This window comes from Doryrhamphus excisus, chromosome 11, assembly GCF_030265055.1.
Source record: "Doryrhamphus excisus isolate RoL2022-K1 chromosome 11, RoL_Dexc_1.0, whole genome shotgun sequence".
NCBI classification, from domain to species: domain Eukaryota; kingdom Metazoa; phylum Chordata; class Actinopteri; order Syngnathiformes; family Syngnathidae; genus Doryrhamphus; species Doryrhamphus excisus.
Genome location: NC_080476.1, coordinates 18,129,942 through 18,148,954, shown reverse-complemented (window position 1 = coordinate 18,148,954; position 19,013 = coordinate 18,129,942). Strand labels below are relative to the sequence as shown.

Genomic DNA, 19,013 nt, shown 5'->3' with positions numbered 1-19,013 from the left:
AAAACTGATCTACAAGCTGCAATTGATAAGAGGAAGAGAAGATGGATCGATGGCAGGTCAGACATAGCTGGTCCTCTTTGGGTTTCATCTGAGGTCTAAGCCAAGTCCGATGGGGCCGGTTCCCGCTGGCTGTCTAACGAATGTGATGGATGTGTCTTTAAAAAGCTGCTTTGAGAATACTCCATTGCACTCTAATTAATTACATTTCTTTCCGAGCCGTTTCCACTTCATTGTGCCGCAAACGCTTCTCTTGGAAAAGAACTTTGAGATTGATTTTGCTTGCTGGTCATTTCAATATAACGAGTGTGTGTATTGAAAAAAAAGAGGCTCAAGTTGGGCTTTTGCAATTAGGCTGTTTTGCATTTCATCGCCAACGATCTTTCATTCACACGGCTCCCTTACAATGGCTAAATTGTTTCAATTCTGAATGGATTGCATGTGAAACCCTTGGGGCTGAAAAATGCAGCCCTCATGGGGTCGGACTGAACTTCCTCCTTCAACTAGATTATAAACAAAAGGCTGTTAGAAGAAAATGTAAATAGAATAAATATAGTGTTAGTTATCACTCGTATATCAATTTGCTTAGACAATAGAAAGTGTTTGAACGTGCCGAAGAAGGAAGGTTCTCGTGACCCTGATCAGAGACTAATAATAATTTAATTTATTTTTGTTTTTTTAACTCTAATTTATTTTTATTAGAATTTTTTTTATTTAATTTTTTTGTCACATACGCTAGTTCTTCCCTGAAATCATATTCAAATTTAGTTAGTCCCTCCCTGAGATCATATTTTTCCAAATTTGTTCACTTCCTGCTTTCCTAATATATTTTTTTTACTTTATTTTAATTTTTATTTATGTATTTTTTATTTTTATTGTAATTTTGTTTTATTTAATTTCTTTTTTTGTTTTTTTAACTTTATTTTTTAAATTTGTATTTATTTATTTTATTCTATTTTTTTTGTTTTTTGTCACGTACGCTAGTTCTTCTCTGAGATCATATTTCTCCACATTTGTTCGCTTCCTGCTTTCCTTATATAATTTTTTTGTTTGTTTTTTAGTTTATTTTATTGCTTTTTATTTATTTCTTTGCTTTTATTATAATTTTTTTAATTAAATTTTTTTGTCTTTACAAGAAAATGTAAATAGAATAAATATAGTGTTAGTTATCACTCTTATATCAATTTGCTTAGACAATAGAAAGTGTTTGAATGTGCCGAAGAATTATAATTTGCATTTATTTATTTTATTCTATTTTTTTGTTTTTTGTCACGTACGCTAGTTCTTCCCTGAGATCATATTTCTCCACATTTGTTCACTTCCTGCTTTCCTTCTATAATTTTATGCTGCTAAATACAGTGGAGCCTCTGTTAGCATCCGCCCCAGTTAAGGTTGAAAAATGTTGCCTCGGTTTACATACATTTTTTGGTTAGCATTTTTTCTGTTTGTTTCTGGTTATTTCTTGAATTCTGTTTAGTTCAATGCTGTTTTTTCACCATTTTTGAATTACTAAGGGGAGAAACGATATTGAATTCAAGAATTAATATGCGAGGTCCTGTTTCTTTGGGAACACTCACATAAAAAAAGGTAGAAGGAATTTTAAATGTCGGATTATTTTTTTGATTCGTTTGATTTATGTGTACTTATGAATCTGAAATTCCAGTTCGAGTTTGAGTCGGATTTTTTGGAATGAATTCTTGACACTAACCAAGGTTCCATTGTAGTTCTAATGTATTCGTTAGCATGCACCTCGATAGCTTTTCGTGTCGACTTCCAGATTTTTGCATAGGCCACAGAAGTGCCTTGTAAATCCCCGTGGATCCCCCAGAAGCAACGATTGGGGTGTAATAACTCCCCAGTCCCCCCAGTATTTAAGCCCCCGGTCCTGACCGACCACTTCAATGCACTTCCTGTCTTTGATATGTTTCTTTTTGATATTTGAGCTATGGACTAAAATACTACCACTTCTACCAAAAACTGTTTTTAACAAATATTGTGTTGCATGTTTGTGCGCTTTGCATATTGTTTATGAATATTAAATCCCAAAATCTTACCCACATAAGGAACTGTATCTATTTGTATTTCTTCAATAATGGTCTTATCTGTTTTTCATCTTTAAGTCCATACCAGGGTTTTGGAGTTCAACAGTAGCTTCGGTATTGTTACATTTCCTCCCGTGTTTCGTGTTTAATTTCCTGTGGTCTTCATTTTGACTTTGAGGTCTTTGTATTGGCAAAGATGATCGGCAGATATCGAGATAAAGATAGAGATTTATCCGTCACATGGGATTCTGCTTTTCGGTGTGTGGAGTTTAAAGGTGGTTTAATGTTAGGAGGCGTTTTTGCAGCCTACGGCAGGACTGGTTTTCACGTCATCAGGTTCAAAGGTAACCTGAGTGAAGTGAAGTGAATTAAATTAAATTAAATTAAATTAAATTAAATTAAATTAAATTAAATTAAATTAAATTAAATTAAATTAAATTAAATTATTTTGTTTTATTTTTGTTTTATTTTATTTTATTTTAATTTTTTTGTCACGTACCAAAGTATGAGGTGATATGAGCATCCAATGACATAATGGGTACCATAGTAAGTGTCAATATAGCGATATATATAGCAATAATAATAATATATAGCTTAGCAAACATCAACTGCTTGTATTGTTTCTTGAATTGGCTCATCGTTGTGCATTGTTTGATTCCCTTACTCAATCCATTCCATAGTTTGATTCCACATACTGAAATGCTATGGCTAGCATAACGTAGTCCTAGCATAGAAGTGTTTTAAATTTAGTTCTTCCCTGAGATCATGTTTTTCTACATTTGTTCACTTCCTGCTTTCCTAATATAATTTAAGGTTTTTTTTTGTTTTCTAAACTTTATTTATTTATTTATTTATTACAATTTTTTTGTCACGTACGCTAGTTCTTCCCTGAAATCATATTAAATTCAGTTGTTCCCTGAGATCATATTTTTCCAAATTTGTTCACTTCCTGCTTTCCTAATATAATTTAAGTATTTTTTTTGTTTTTTTCACTTTATTTTGTACATTTTTATTTATTTATTTATTTATTTATTTATTTTATTCAAAATTTTTTGTTTGTTTTTTGTCACGTACGCTAGTTCTTCCCTGAGATCATATCTCTCCACATTTGTTCACTTCCTGCTTTCCTAATATATTTTTTTGTTTGTTTTTTTTGTACTTTATTTTATTACTTTTTATTTATTTATTTACTTTTGTTATAAATTTTTTTTGTCACATACGCTAGTTCTTCCCTGAGATCATATTTCTCCACATTTGTTCACTTCCTGCTTTCCTAATATAATTTAATTTTTTGTTTGTTTTTTTTTTACTTTATTTTATTAATTTTTATTTGTGTATTTTTAAATTTTATTGTAATTTTGTTTTATTTATTTTTTTGTTACGTATGCTAGTTCTTCCCTGAGATCATATTTCTCCTGTCTTGTCGAGAAGTATTATAAGAATGTTACTAAAATGATAAAAAAAAAAAAAAAGTGTTTAAATTCCAAATGAGCACTTGGGTTGATTCCACAGTATCCGATTGTTGCATAAATGGGGAATTAAATTGGGAATTAGCCACCAAGCAACTAATTAACACAGTTTTTTTTTTAAGTTTATTCACGCAGGACCTCACCGTTGTGGTCTGGTACTGATTCTGGTTTTGTTCAGAAGAACTTTTTTGATGAAACCATTTAAGTACGAGAAGTTGACGAGAAGTTCCAAGAACAAATGAATAAAATAATAATAGTAATGACTCATAAATCGAATTTTTCAGTATACTCCGTCCTACAGCTATTTTGTTCGGTTTTTGACTGACGTTTCTGTGTTTTCCGTTTCAGAGAAATAACGCCCAGCTGCTGCTAAATATATTCCTGCTGGCAGTCTGGGGCGCCGCCCTGCTGGCCTGCCGCTTCTACTGGATGGGCAACAAACCCCCAAATTTTTCCAACTCCGACAACCCAGCAGCGGACTCCCCGTCTCTACTCACCAGGACTCTAACCTTCTTGTACCTTCCTGCAATGAATTTCTGGCTTCTTCTTTGCCCGAATACGCTCAGTTTTGATTGGTCGATGGACACCCTGCCTCTGATTAAGAGCATTACCGATTGGCGGAATCTTCATACGGTTATCTTCTACTTCGGACTGTCGTCGCTGGTTTGGATCAGTGTCGGGAAGCCGCCCAAATCCAAGGGAACGGATACCAATGGGAAAGCGACTTTGTTTACCAACGGAAAGAACGGGAATACCAACGGATACAGCTACCAGCATCACGAGCAAGAACATGGCGGAATTTCCTGCAAGAACGGTGCACAGAACGGTACCAAAAAACTCCACGAGGGCAGGACTTTGCTACCCGTGACTGAAAACGTTGTCGTGTTTTCGCTCGGACTTTTAGCTATCCCGTTCCTCCCCGCTACTAACCTCTTTTTCTACGTTGGATTCGTCATAGCCGAACGAGTTCTCTACATCCCAAGTATGGGATTTTGCCTGCTGGTGTCCGTGGGGTTGAGGTCTCTGTACGTCCGACTGCGACACAAGTCCTCCAGGACTTTGCTGGTTTATTGCAGCGCAGCTCTGATTCTGCTCTTTGGGGTGAAGACTGTTTTGAGGAACAAAGATTGGGAGAACGAGGAGATGCTCTACAAGTCAGGGATTTCCGTCAATCCTGCTAAAGGTAAGTTAGTCTTTTTTTCAACTGACGCTAGCCACGTATACATGGACCCAAATAGTCCAATTGCATTCGGTTTATTTGCTCAAACGGAAGGAATTGAACTTTTGTATACACCTCATTCCGAAAGAAAAGTGCCAATCCGAATGAATATATAATGGGATTCACGGGGGTGGAATATTCCTTTCCCCAATCCGATTGAGGTATCTTGTACCCGCTCAAAGGGAAAAATTTAATTTAAAATTTAAATAAATTTAAAAATTTTAAAAAACAAACTATATTAGGAAAGCAGGAAGTGAACAAATGTAACAGTTATTGATTATAAAAGTACCAGATGGAGGGGTAGGATTTAATAAGCTTTGCTTCACCTGAAAGTCCCGCTAAAAATAATAAAAAAATATATAAAAAAATTTATTTAAAAATTATCTAATTTAAAAAAAATTATTAGGAAAGCAGGAAGTGAACAAATGTAACAGTTATTGATTGTTAAAGTACCAGATGGAGGGGTAGGATTTAATAAGCTTTGCTTCACCTGAAAGTCCTGCTAAAAATAATGAAAAAAAAATATAAAAAATTTTATTAAAAAATTATTTAATTAAAAAAAAATTATTAGGAAAGCAGGAAGTGAACAAATGTAACAGTTACTGATTGTAAAAGTACCAGATGGAGGGGTAGGATTTAATAAGCTTTGCTTCACCTGAAAGTCCCGCTAAATTTAAATAAATAAATAAAATAATTAAAAATATATATTGAAAAAATTATTTAAAAAATATTTAAAAATAATAATTTTATTAGGAAAGCAGGAAGTGAACAAATGTAACAGTTACTGATTGTAAAAGTACCAGATGGAGGGATAGGATTTAATAAGCTTTGCTTCACCTCAAAGTCCCGCTAAATTTAAATAAACAAATAAATAAAAATATATTTTTTTTAATTGTAAAAATTATTTTAAAAAATTATTTAAAAATATATATATATTAGGAAAGCAGGAAGTGAACAAATGTAACAGTTACTGATTGTAAAAGTACCAGATGGAGGGGTAGGATTTAATAAGCTTTGCTTCTTCCTACTCCTTCATAATAATAATAATAATAATAATAATAATAATAATAATAATAATAATAATAATAATAATAATAATAATAATAATAATAATAATAATAATAGTACATGAGAACCACTTATGCCAGTAACGTCATGAACGTCGTGTGCATGTACATACCAAGGCTTTCATATTTGTACTAGCGTCTTTTGTTTTTTTTGATGATCTGGATGTCCTCCCTCCTGCTTGGAAGGGCATCACTGTCATAGCACTTTTTATGATTGGCGCCTTCCGACAGGAAATCTAATATACACCAGCATCCACAGAATTCCGTCCAAATCTTTGTTCTCGTTGTTGTGGTTGTTCCCGTTCCTGCATCGATTTGCATGAGGCAACGTCATGGTAGCTCATTTCCCTTTCAAATATCGCTCCTGTTTGCTTTGGCCAACAGTCAAGCGAACAGAGCGGCAGCTTTCAGGTATAATTTAGCTGGAATCACAGCCTCAAAGATTGCTAGGTTACCAATTGCCTGAAGTGTGAAATTCAGGGATCATTTTAACATTCATCATTTTAACATCACACACTAACATCATTTTAGTGTAAACAACTCGAGGCACAAATGAGTCAGGCAAGCTTAAGAAGCTTAATATTTTAATATTTTAATATTTTAATATTAGCTTTTGAATGTTAATTTTAGTTTTCATTTCAATTTGTGGATTTTCATATTTTCCTATTTTCCCATTTTAACATTTTAACATTTTTATTTTAGCTTTTGAATGTTAATTTTAGTTTTCATTTCAATTTGTGGATTTTAATATTTTAATATTTTAATATTTTAATATTTTAATATTTTAATATTTTAATATTTTAATATTTTAATATTTTAATATTTTAATATTTTAATATTTTAGCTTGTGAATGTTAGTTAATTTTAGTTTTCATTTTAATATTTTAATTTTAGCTTTTGAATGTTAGTTAATTTTAGTTTTCATTTCTATTTTAATATTTTAATATTTTAATATTTTAATATTTTAATATTTTAATATTTTAATATTTTAATATTTTAATATTTTAATATTTTAATATTTTAATATTTTAATATTTTAATATTTTAATATTTTAATATTTTTGAGTCGAGTGTTGAGTGGTTAGCGCACAGACCTCACAGCTAGGAGACCACGGTTCAAGTCCACCCTTGGTACTTTTACAATCAGTGTTACATTTGTTCACTTCCTGCTTTCCTAATTTTATTCATATATTTGTTTTATTTTTTGTTTAATTAATTATTTATTTTATTTATTTAAAAAAAAATTCCTACGTCTATTCCGAAAGCTTTGAAAGTTGTTGAGGGTTCAATTCCACCCTCTGTACTTTTACAATCAGTAACTGTTACATTTGTTCACTTCCTGCTTTCCTAATTTTATTTATTTTATTTATTTTATTTATTTTATTTATTTTATTTATTTTATTTATTTTATTTATTTTATTTATTTTATTTATTTTCATATTTATTTTCATATTTATTTTCTTTTTTGTTTAATTAATTATTTATTTTATTTATTTTAAATTTTTTCCTACGTCTATTCCAAAAGCTTTGAAAGTTGTCATTTATGAATTTTGCTAACCCTAACCCTAACCCTAACCCTAACCCTAACCCTAACCCTAAAGATTCTCTTTTTGGGGATCTGACAGCGTGGGGCAACCTGGGAAACATCCTGAAGAACCAGGGCAAGATGGAGGAGGCGGAACAAGCCTACAGAAACGCGCTCCATTATCGCAGTAACATGGCGGACATGCTGTACAACCTGTGAGTTTGCATCGTAGTATTTCCAGTCAGTGGTAGTTTTTAGTCAACCTGTCGATTTATGCTACTAACCTGTGACTGTTGTCAAATCCTCTCAAGTGTGTTTGCATGTTTACTGGATGTTTTACCAATGCTAAAAGAAAATAATAAAGTCCAAATATTAAGGAAAAAATGGGTATCTAATGAGGAAATAGTCATAATTTTACAAGAATAATTTTTGAATATTATGAGGGAAAAAACTAAGTTGAATCATTAAGAAAAATATTGTTTTAAGTTGTAATATTATGAAAAACTAACAAAAATAACTAACAAAATTGTATTTTTTCAAATATTAGGTTGTGGATGATTTACTCAATAAATGTTATGGGAATAAAGTTAAAGTTGAAATACTTGAAAATGTAAAAAAAAACAAAAATGAAGAAAAAAGTAAATGATAAACAGTAGCAGCTACATGTAATAATTGTATTAATAATAATTGTATATATTTTTTTGTTTTTTGTATTGTAATTGTATTATATTGTGTAATTGTAATTGTATAATTGTATTTAATACTTTTTTTAAATATTTTTTTATATTTTTTATATTTTGATTTTAGCTTTTAAATGTTGTTAATTTTAGTTTTCATTTCAATTGGTGGGTTTTAATATTTTAATATTTTAATATTAGCTTTTGAATGTTAGTTAATTTTAGTTTTCATTTCAATTTGTGGATTTTAATATTTTAACATTTAAAATTTTAACATTAGCTTTTGAATGTTGTTAGTTAATTTTAGTTTTCATTTCAATTTGTGGATTTTAACATTTTAACATTTTAATTTTAGTTTTCATTTCAATTTGTGGATTTTTACATTTTAATGTTTTAACATTTTAATTTTAGTTTTCATTTCAATTTGTGGATTTTCATTTTAACATTTTAACATTTTAACATTTGCTTTTGAATGTTGTTATTTAATTTTAGTTTTCATTTCAATTTGTGGATTTTAACATTTTAATATTTTAATATTTTAATGTTTTAATATTTTAATATTTTAATATTTTAATATTTTAATATTTTTAACATTTTTAACATTTTTAACATTTTTAATATTTTTTAATATTTTTAATATTTTTAATATTTTTAATATTTTTAATATTTTAATATTTTTAATATTTTTAATATTTTTAATATTTTTAATATTTTTAATATTTTAATATTTTAATATTTTAATATTTTAATATTTTAATATTAGCTTTTGAATATTGTTAATTTTATTTTTCATTTCAATTTATGGAAAAAAGTCATTTTAACCTGTATTTCAGACGTGTAATCATGCCTACATGTCATTTTTTGCAGTGTAGTGTAAAATCCTCCTGAGAAGAATCTTTAGCAGTCCACTCTATTGGCTGTGTGTTGACACAACGTGTGTTCTCCATCAAATGGAGGCTCTCCCTTTCTCCACATCCCATTGATCATTCCCTTATTCCCAAAGGGGGTGTCCTATCGCCTTGTCTTTTCCCTGCGGTGCCGTCTATCTGACGGGTAGAAGTAGCGTACTGGAAGCCTCTGGGAAACGCATAACATCCCCAACTCGTAATGATAGTACATTTACTGTAGATGGATGATAGTACATTTACTGTAGATGGATGTACACATGCAGAAGATATTCAAATCCTAGGAAAGTTCTAGTAAAGAATTTACTGTAAAAGTCCCTCAAGAATGTAAATGCATCAAACTTGTTTTTTTTTATTGTAATTGTAATTGTATTTAATAATATTTCATTTTTAATATTTTTTTTACATTTTAATATTTTGATTTTAGGTTTTAAATGTTGTCAGTTAATTTTAGTTTTCATTTCAATTTGTGGATTTTAACATTTTAACATTTTAACATTTTGAATGTTGTTAATTTTAGTTTTCATTTCAATTTGTGGATTTTAATTTTAACATTTTAACATTTGATTGTTAGTTAATTTTAGTTTTCATTTCAATTTGCGGATTTTAATTTTAACATTTTAACATTTTAACATTTTAACATTTTAACATTTTAACATTCTAACATTTTAACATTTTAACATTTCAACATTTAAATTTTAGCTTTTGAATGTTAGATAATTTTAGTTTTTATTTCAATTTGTGGATTTTAATTTTAATATTTTAACATTTTAACATTTTAACATTTGATTGTTGTTAGTTAATTTTAGTTTTCATTTCAATTTGTGGATTTTAATGTTAACATTTTAACATTTCAACATTTTAATTTTAGCTTTTGAATGTTAGTTAATTTTAGTTTTCATTTCAATTTGTGGATTTTAATGTTAACATTTTAACATTTTAACATTTTAACATTTTAACATTTTAACATTTTAATATTTTAACATTTTAACATTTTAACATTTTAACATTTTAATTTTAGCTTTCGAATGTTAATTAATTTTAGTTTTCATTTCAATTTGTGGATTTTAATTTTAACATTTTAACATTTTAACATTTGATTGTTGTTAGTTAATTAAATTTTAGTTTTCATTTCAATTTGTGGATTTTAATGTTAACATTTTAATATTTTAATATTTTAACATTTCAACATTTAAATTTTAGCTTTTGAATGTTAGTTAATTTTAGTTTTCATTTCAATTTGTGGATTTTAATTTTAACATTTTAACATTTCAACATTTTAATTTTAGCTTTTGAATGTTAGTTAATTTTAGTTTTCATTTCAATTTGTGGATTTTAATATTAACATTTTAATATTTTAACATTTTAACATTTGATTGTTGTTAGTTAATTTTAGTTTTCATTTCAATTTGTGGATTTTAATGTTTTAACATTTTAACATTTTAACATTTTAACATTTTAACATTTTAACATTTTAACATTTCAACATTTTAATTTTAGCTTTTGAATGTTAGTTAATTTTAGTTTTCATTTCAATTTGTGGATTTTAATTTTAACATTTTAACAAGTTCTAGTAAAGAATTTACTGTAAAATTCCCTCAAGAATGTCGTATCATACTGGGATTTTATATCTAACACCTCGTATCCGTCGGGATTTTGTTTTTTTCCGTTGCAGTGGTTTGTTGCTTCAGGAGAGCAACAAGTTCTCCGAGGCACTTCACTACTACAAGCTGGCCATTGGGAGTCGGCCAACGCTGGCCTGTAAGTACAGCTTTTCCTTTTATTGACAATCTCCAGCTCCTGTGGTTGCGGCTACGGCGTATCCGGGCAACAGTGAGCCGAGGTTGTTATGTTATGTGAGGCCGGCGGGATAAGTGGCAAAGGGTAGCTGGTCTACAGCTGCTGCTTGGAAAGCCGAGTCAACATCAACACGTGATGTCATTTATGATTCATTCCAGCAGGAAGTTCCTTTCTCTTACGTCCACTTATCCTTATGATTAGCGCCGCAGTGTGAAGACACTGTTGAAACTGTTATGTTTATTATTATTTTTCAGTGGTCCTGAAAGTCGCCAGTTTTACGTTTTGTTGGAAAACGTCAATTATGGCAGAAAACAAAGTCTGAAGAACCCATGTTCTGAAACTAACCCAACGTCAGATTTTTTGGTTTCTGGACGCAATTTTGGTGGAAAACCAGGGGGTGTATTTCAACCAACTAATTTTCGGCTCTTTGACCAAATAATCCCAAAAGTCACGGATGGTAAACAAATGGGCAATGTTGTACCACAAACCGTTTTGGGCTGTTCCATAAGATGTTAGCGGGGCAACCCAATGTTTGTGGACAACCAGGGGATGTATTTCAACCAACTAATCTTCGGCTCTTTGACCAAATAATCCCAAAAGTCACGGATGGTAAACAGATGAGAAATGTTGTATCGCAAACTGTTTTGGGCTGTTCCATAAGATGTTGGCGGGGCAACATTTGGGGTTGGTTTCAGAACCCATGGTCTGAAACAACCTGAGGGTGTATTTCAACCAACTAATTTTCGGCTCTTTGACCAAATGATCCCAAATGAAAGTCACGAATGGCAAACAGTGTTTTACCGCAAACAGTTTTGGGCTGTTCCATAAGATGTTAGAGGGGTAACACAATGTTTGGCGCCCAACCAGGGGATGTATTTCAACCAACTAATTTTCGGCTCTTTGACCAAATTATCCCAAATAAAAGTCACAGATGGTAAACAAATGAACAATGTTGTATCTGAAACCGTTTTGGGCTGTTCCATAAGATGTTGGCGGGGCAACATTTGGGCTTGGTTTCAGAACCCATGGTCTGAAATAACCAGAGGGTGTATTTCAACCAACTAATCTTCGGCTCTTTGACCAAATAATCCCAAAAGTCACGTATGGTAAACAAATGGGCAATTTTGTATCAGAAACCGTTTTGGGCTGTTCCATAAGATGTTGGCGGGGCAACCCAATGTTTGGCGCCCAACCAGGGGATGTATTTCAACCAACTAATCTTCGGCTCTTTGACCAAATGATCCCAAAAGTCACAGATAGTAAACAGATGGGCAATGTTGTATCGGAAACCGTTTTGGGTTGTTCCATAAGATGTTGGCGGGGAAACCCAATGTTTGGCGTCCAACCGGAGGTTGTATTTCAACCAACTAATCTTCAGCTCTTTGACCAAATGATCCCAAATGAAAGTCACAAATGGTAAACAGTATTGTACCGCAAACCGTTTACCGTTTGGGCTGTTCCATAAGATGTTGGAACAGCCCAAACCTATGTTCTGAAACCAACCCAATGTTTGGCGGACAACCAGGGGGTGTATTTCAACCAACTAATCTTCAGCTCTTTGACCAAATGATCCCAAAAGTCACGGATGGTAAACAAATGGGCAATGTTGTACCACAAACCGTTTTGGGCTGTTCCATAAGATGTTGGCGGGGCAACATCTGGGCTTGGTTTCAGAACCCATGGTCTGAAATAACCAGAGGGTGTATTTGAACCAACTAATATTCGGCTCTTTGACCAAATTATCCCAAATAAAAGTCACGGATGGTAAACAAATGGGCAATGTTGTATCGGAAACTGTTTTGGGCTGTTCCATAAGATGTTGGCGGGGCAACATTTGGGGTTGGTTTCATAACATAGGTTCTGAAACAACCAGGGGGTGTATTTCAACCAACTAATCTTCGGCCCTTTGACCAAATGATCCCAAATAAAAGTCACAAATGGTAAACAAATGAGCAATGTTGTACCGCAAACCGTTTTGGGCTGTTCCATAAGATGTTGGAGGGGCAACCCAATGTTTGGCGCCCAACCAGGGGATGTATTTCAACCAACTAATATTCGGCTCTTTGACCAAATGATCCCAAAAGTCACGGATGGTAAACAAATGGGCAATGTTGTATCGCAAACTGTTTTGGGCTGTTCCATAAGATGTTGACGGGGCAACATTTGACCAATGTTTGGCGCCCAACCAGGGGATGTATTTCAACCTACTAATCATCGGCCCTTTGACCAAATGATCCCAAATAAAAGTCACGGATGGTAAACAGATGGGCAATGTTGTATCGGAAACCGTTTTGGGCTGTTCCATAACATGTTAGCGGGGCAACCCAATGTTTGGCGGACAACCAGGGGGTGTATTTCAACCAACTAATCTTCGACTCTTTGACTAAATAATCCCAAAAGTCACGGATGGTAAACAGATGAGAAATGTTGTATCGCAAACTGTTTTGGGCTGTTCCATAAGATGTTGGCGGGGCAACATTTGGGGTTTGTTTCAGAACATGGGTTCTGAAACAACCAGGGGATGTATGTATTTCAACCAACTAATCTTCGGCTCTTTGACCAAATGATCCCAAATAAAAGTCACGGATGGTAAACAAATAAGCAATGTTGTATCGGAAACCGTTTTGGGCTGTTCCATAACATGTTAGCGGGGCAACCCAATGTTTGGCGGACAACCAGGGGATGTATTTCAACCAACTATTTTCGGCTCTTTGACCAAATGATCCCAAAAGTCACGGATAGTAAACAGATGGGCAATGTTGTATCGGAAACCGTTTTGGGCTGTTCCATAAGATGTTGGCGGGGCAACATTTAGGGTTTGTTTCAGAACATGGGTTCTGAAACCAGAACCAGAGGGTGTATTTCAACTAACTAATATTCGGCTCTTTGACCAAATGATCCCAAATGAAAGTCACAAATGGTAAACAGTGTTGTACTGCAAACCGTTCTGGGCTGTTCCATAAGATGTTGGAGGGGCAACCCAATGTTTGGCGCCCAACCAGGGGATGTATTTCAACCAACTAATATTCGGCTCTTTGACCAAATGATCCCAAAAGTCACAGATGGTAAACAAATGAGGAATGTTGTATCGCAAACTGTTTTGGGCTGTTCCATAAGATGTTAGCGGGGCAACCCAATGTTTGGCGCCCAACCAGGGAATGGATTTCACCCAACTAATCTTTGGCTCTTTGACCATATGATCCCAAAAGTCACGGATGGTAAACAATGTTGTACCGCAAACCGTTTTGGGCCAAGACAACAAACAATCAATCAAACAATTCACCGCCAAACTGTAAACGTTCGTAAGTCACTTCGTCAAGGTCATGTCTTCATCATAATTGGTAGAGATAACGAAGACAAGGTTATCTTTAGCGGGTTCACTCCCTCATGACTACAAATGTCCCCAGGTCTTGACCAGGTCTTGACAACACAATAAATGAGTTCCCTATTGTTCTACCCATCGGTCAATGACAGATACACACAAAGTCCGAAATATCTGTTCCGTCTGCCTCGAATTAATTAAAGATCCAATCACGATCACAGTCAAACTAGAACGTTTCGATTCAGCGAGCAATTATCTTGTCCGTTAGCCGACAACTGAGGTAATTAATTAGCTTGAAGGCTGGAGGAGAATGTTGTTATCTTTTCTCGTTACCGCCATTACTCAGCGCTATTTTTATTTGATATGACTGTTTTTATAGTACATACAAGTTGGGCTAGTTGGTACATTCCAAATGACGAACTTGACGGGATTTTCTTATTATTCCCAAATTGCTTATTGCTGTTTTTGACTTTGCAAAAATGATGCCAATCATTCAAATATCCCACAGGAGACTTTTTAAATGTATATCGCATAGATGGTTCATTCTTGGGGTAAGACCACACATACGTACGTAGATGTACAACCTTCACTTCTCGGGTTTCAAATGATTGACAGAAAGGATATATGTCCACGTGAAAGCTCATTTGTCGACCGCCAAGCACATTTTGACAGTCAAAAGAAATAATAAAAATAGAAATAATAAAATAAAAAAAATAAAATATAATAATAATAGTAATAAAATTTTATTAAAACAATTGCAATTATCACAATTATGTTACATTTTTTAATTTAAAAAAAATTATAATTTAATAATTAAAAATTCCTTTCATGTATTCAAATAATATTTTTGGAAAAATATTTTTTCCACAAAAAAAAGGAAAAAAAAATTATTTTGTTAGAATCCTCAAAATGACATCTACACCTTCTCCCTCATTAAAAGAAGAAAGAACAAATAACAAAACCCACAAAAATCATTATTTTGTCTCATATTACATTTGTGGGAAGTTATTACCTTTACAGTTTTTCACTTTTCCCACATATGTAATAATTTTAATTTAATTTTAATTTTAAATTATTACATTTTGTTTGTGGGTGTAAATGTGCGTTTTAGTTACAGTATATTATTGTATGTGTGATTTTGTGTCTATATGGGGAATAAATAATCAAAAGAAATAATAAAATATAATAATAATAATTCAATAATAATTACATTTAATTGAATAATAATAATTTAATAATAATTACATTTAATTGAATAATAATAATAATAATTTAATGTAATAATAAATTAATAATAATTCAATAATTAAAGATTCCTTTAATGTATTCAAATGATACTGTTTGAATAATATTTTTCCACAAAAAAAGAAAAAAAATTTTGTTAAAATCCTCAAAATGACATCTACACCTTCGCCCTCATTAAAAGAAGAAAGAACAAATAACAAAAACCACAAAAATCATTATTTTGTCTCATATTACATTTGTGGGAAGTTATTACCTTTACAGTTTTTCACTTTCCCACATATGTAGTAATTTTAATTTAATTTTTATTTTAAATTATTACATTTTGTTTGTGGGCGTACATGTGCGTTTTAGTTACAGTATATTATTGTATGTGTGATTTTGTGTGTATATGGGGAAGAAATAATCAAAAGAAATAATAAAATATAATAATAATAATTCAATAATAATTACATTTAATAAAAAAAAAATAATAATTTAATAATAATTACATTTACTTTAATTGAATAATAATAATAATTTAATGTAATAATAATTTCATAATTAAAGATTCCTTTAATGTATTCAAATGATACTGTTTGAATAATATTTTATCCACAAAAAAAGAAAAATGAATATTTTGTTAAAATCCTCAAAATGACATCTACACTTTCTCCCTCATTAAAAGAAGAAAGAACAAATAACAAAAACCACAAAAATCATTATTTTGTCTCATATTACATTTGTGGGAAGTTATTACCTTTACAATTTTTCACTTTCCCACATATGGAATAATTTATTACATTTTGTTTGTGGGCGTACATGTGCGTTTTAGTTACAGTATATTATTGTATGTGTGATTTTGTGTGTATATGGGGAAGAAATAATCAAAAGAAATAATAAAATATAATAATAATAATAATTCAATAATAATTACATGTAATTTAAAAATAATAATTTAATAATAGTTACATTTAATTTAAAAATAATAATTTAATAATAATTACATTTAATTTAAAAATAATAATTTAATAATAATTACATTTAATTGAATAATAATAATAATTTAATGTAATAATAATATAATAATTAAAGATTCCTTTGATATATTCAAATGATACTATTTGAATAATATTTTTTCCATAAAAAAAGAAAAAAATATTTTGTTAAAATCCTCAAAGATCATTATTTTGTCTCATATTACATTTGTGGGAAGTTATTACCTTTACAGTTTTTCACTTTCCCACATATGGAATAATTTCTTACAAATGTAATAGTAATAGCAGTTATTACATTTACGAGTGTAACAACGTCATTTTTGGCCCCAATATTCCTGTTTGTGTGGATTAATTTCAGTGTTTTTTCGTTGCAAATTAATTAATCTATGCTACTTTTGTCTGTATTTGTTTATCCAAACCAGCGGCGTACTTGAACACAGGCATCATCCTGATGAATCAGGGTCGCCTGGAGGAGTCCAAGCGCACTTTCCTGACCTGTGCCGACATCCCAGACGAGAACCTGAAGGACCCCCATGCCCACAAGAGCTCGGTCACTAGCTGCCTGTACAACCTGGGAAAGCAGCTCCACGAGCAAGGACACCAGGAGGTGAGGATTCAAGACTTTTTTTTACGGTTTGATCAGACATTCACCCATGATTGCAATTTTAAGACCAGTTTTAAAAAAAAAATAAAAATAAAAATAAAAATAAAAATAAAAATAAAAATAAAAATAAAAATAAAAATAAAAATAAAAATAAAAATAAAAATAAAAATAAAAATAAAAATAAAAATAAAAATAAAAATAAAAATAAAAAAAATAAAACAAACACGCATGCATGGGGAGAACATGCAAACTAAATAAAAAATAATAATAATAAAAAATAAAATAAATAAATAAAATAAACCCACGCATGCATGGGGAGAACATGCAAACTCCACACAGAGATGGCCGAGGGTGGAATTGAACCCTGGTCTCCTAGCTGTGAGGTTTAAAATTTTTTTTTTTAAAAGTTAAAAAAAATTAAAATTAAAATTAAAATTAAAATTAAAATTAAAATTAAAATTAAAATTAAAATTAAAATTAAAATTAAAATTAAAATTAAAATTAAAATTAAAATTAAAATTAAAATTAAAATTAAAATTAATAAACCCACGCATGCATGGGGAGAACATGCAAACTAAATTAAAAAAAATAATAATAATAAAAAATAAAATAAATAAATAAAATAAACCCACGCATGCACGGGGAGAACATGCAAACGCCACACAGAGATGGCCGAGGGTGGAATTGAACCCTGGTCTCCTAGCTGTGAGGTTTAAAAAATTTAAAAAAAAAAGTTTAAAAAAAAATAAAAATAAAAATAAATAAACCCACGCATGCATGGGGAGAACATGCAAACTAAATAAAAAAATAATAATAATGAAAAATAAAATAAATAAATAAAATAAACGAGGAGAACATGCAAACTCCACACAGAGATGACCGAAGGGTGGAATTGAACCCTGGTCTCCTAGCTGTGAGGTTTAAAAAAAAAAAAAAAAAAAAAAGTTAAAAAAAAATAAAAATTAAAATACATTTTTCGATCCTTTGTATTAACTTGTATTATTGTATTAACTGTATTAACTCCTCAAGAGCAGCTACACACAATAACCTGCACAGAAAACGTTCTCGATCACCAGGAGGTGAGGATTCAAGACTTTTTTTTTACGGTTTGATCAGACATTCACCCATGATTGCAATTTTAAGACCAGTTTTAATAAAATAAAAATAAAAATAAAAATAAAAATAAAATAAACCCACGCATGCATGGGGAGAACATGCAAACTAAATTAAAAAAATAATAATAAAAAATTAAATAAATAAATAAAATAAAATAAACCCACGCATGCAAATTTTTTGATCCTTTGTATTAACTTGTATTATTGTATTAACCGCATTAACTCTTTTAGAGCAGCTACACACAATAACCTGCACAGAAAACGTTCAGAACACAACAACCCCCCCCCCCCCCCCCCCCCCCCCCACACCGATTCCACGCTTTGTATTGACTCCAGTGTCCGTTTCTAATGCAAACATCCCACACCTCCTTTTCCTTGTGTTTGTCATTGGCAGGAGGCCTTGTCTGTCTTTAAAGAAGCCATACAGAAAATGCCAAGGCAATTTGCACCGCAGAGCCTGTACAACATGATGGGTAAGAAAGAGAGCTTTGGTTTCATTCACGGCTGAAAGCGTAGCAGCTGTTCTTCTTCACTGGGAGAGAAATAACACTCAGCGGAAGTGAAGCGAAAAGGTTAGATTAGTGTTGGAAATATACGGCTAATTTATTCACCCGTGACTAATAAAGGTTGTATTTAATTTAGAATTTCACCAAAATATACCTGAACTTGAACCCAGCAGTGTTGGGCCAGCTACTAGTGGGTTTTAGTAATGGTAATGGTTTTATTTCATTTGAACATGCATCAGATTACAATTGAATGCATCCCATAATCAGTTCCCAGTTCCACATGTCCGAAAGGAGTAGGAAGAAGCAAAGCTTATTAAATCCTACCCCTCCATCTGGTACTTTTATAATCAGTAACTGTTACATTTGTTCACTTCCTGCCTTTCTAATATAATTTTTTTTCAAAGTTTTTTTTTATTTTTTATTTTTTTTATTGATTTGTATTTTATTTGTTTTTTATTTATTTATTTATTTAATGTATTTTCCGGACTATAAGTTGCACTTTTTTTCATAGGTTGGCTGGTCCTGCGACTTATACTCCAGAGCGAG

The 19,013-nt window shown here is 31.2% G+C and overlaps 1 protein-coding gene across 1 annotated transcript in view; it reads left to right on the top strand.

Annotated features, from left to right (window-relative positions):
• Positions 1 to 19,013, top strand: part of tmtc2b (transmembrane O-mannosyltransferase targeting cadherins 2b) — a 115,726-nt gene that overhangs the window by 66,398 nt on the left and 30,315 nt on the right. The window contains exons 3-7 of the mRNA XM_058086234.1: positions 3,857 to 4,691; positions 7,420 to 7,534; positions 10,577 to 10,662; positions 16,665 to 16,849; positions 18,356 to 18,434. Of these exons, the coding sequence (XP_057942217.1) occupies positions 3,857 to 4,691; positions 7,420 to 7,534; positions 10,577 to 10,662; positions 16,665 to 16,849; positions 18,356 to 18,434 (1,300 nt within the window). The remainder of the gene's footprint in view (positions 1 to 3,856; positions 4,692 to 7,419; positions 7,535 to 10,576; positions 10,663 to 16,664; positions 16,850 to 18,355; positions 18,435 to 19,013) is intronic.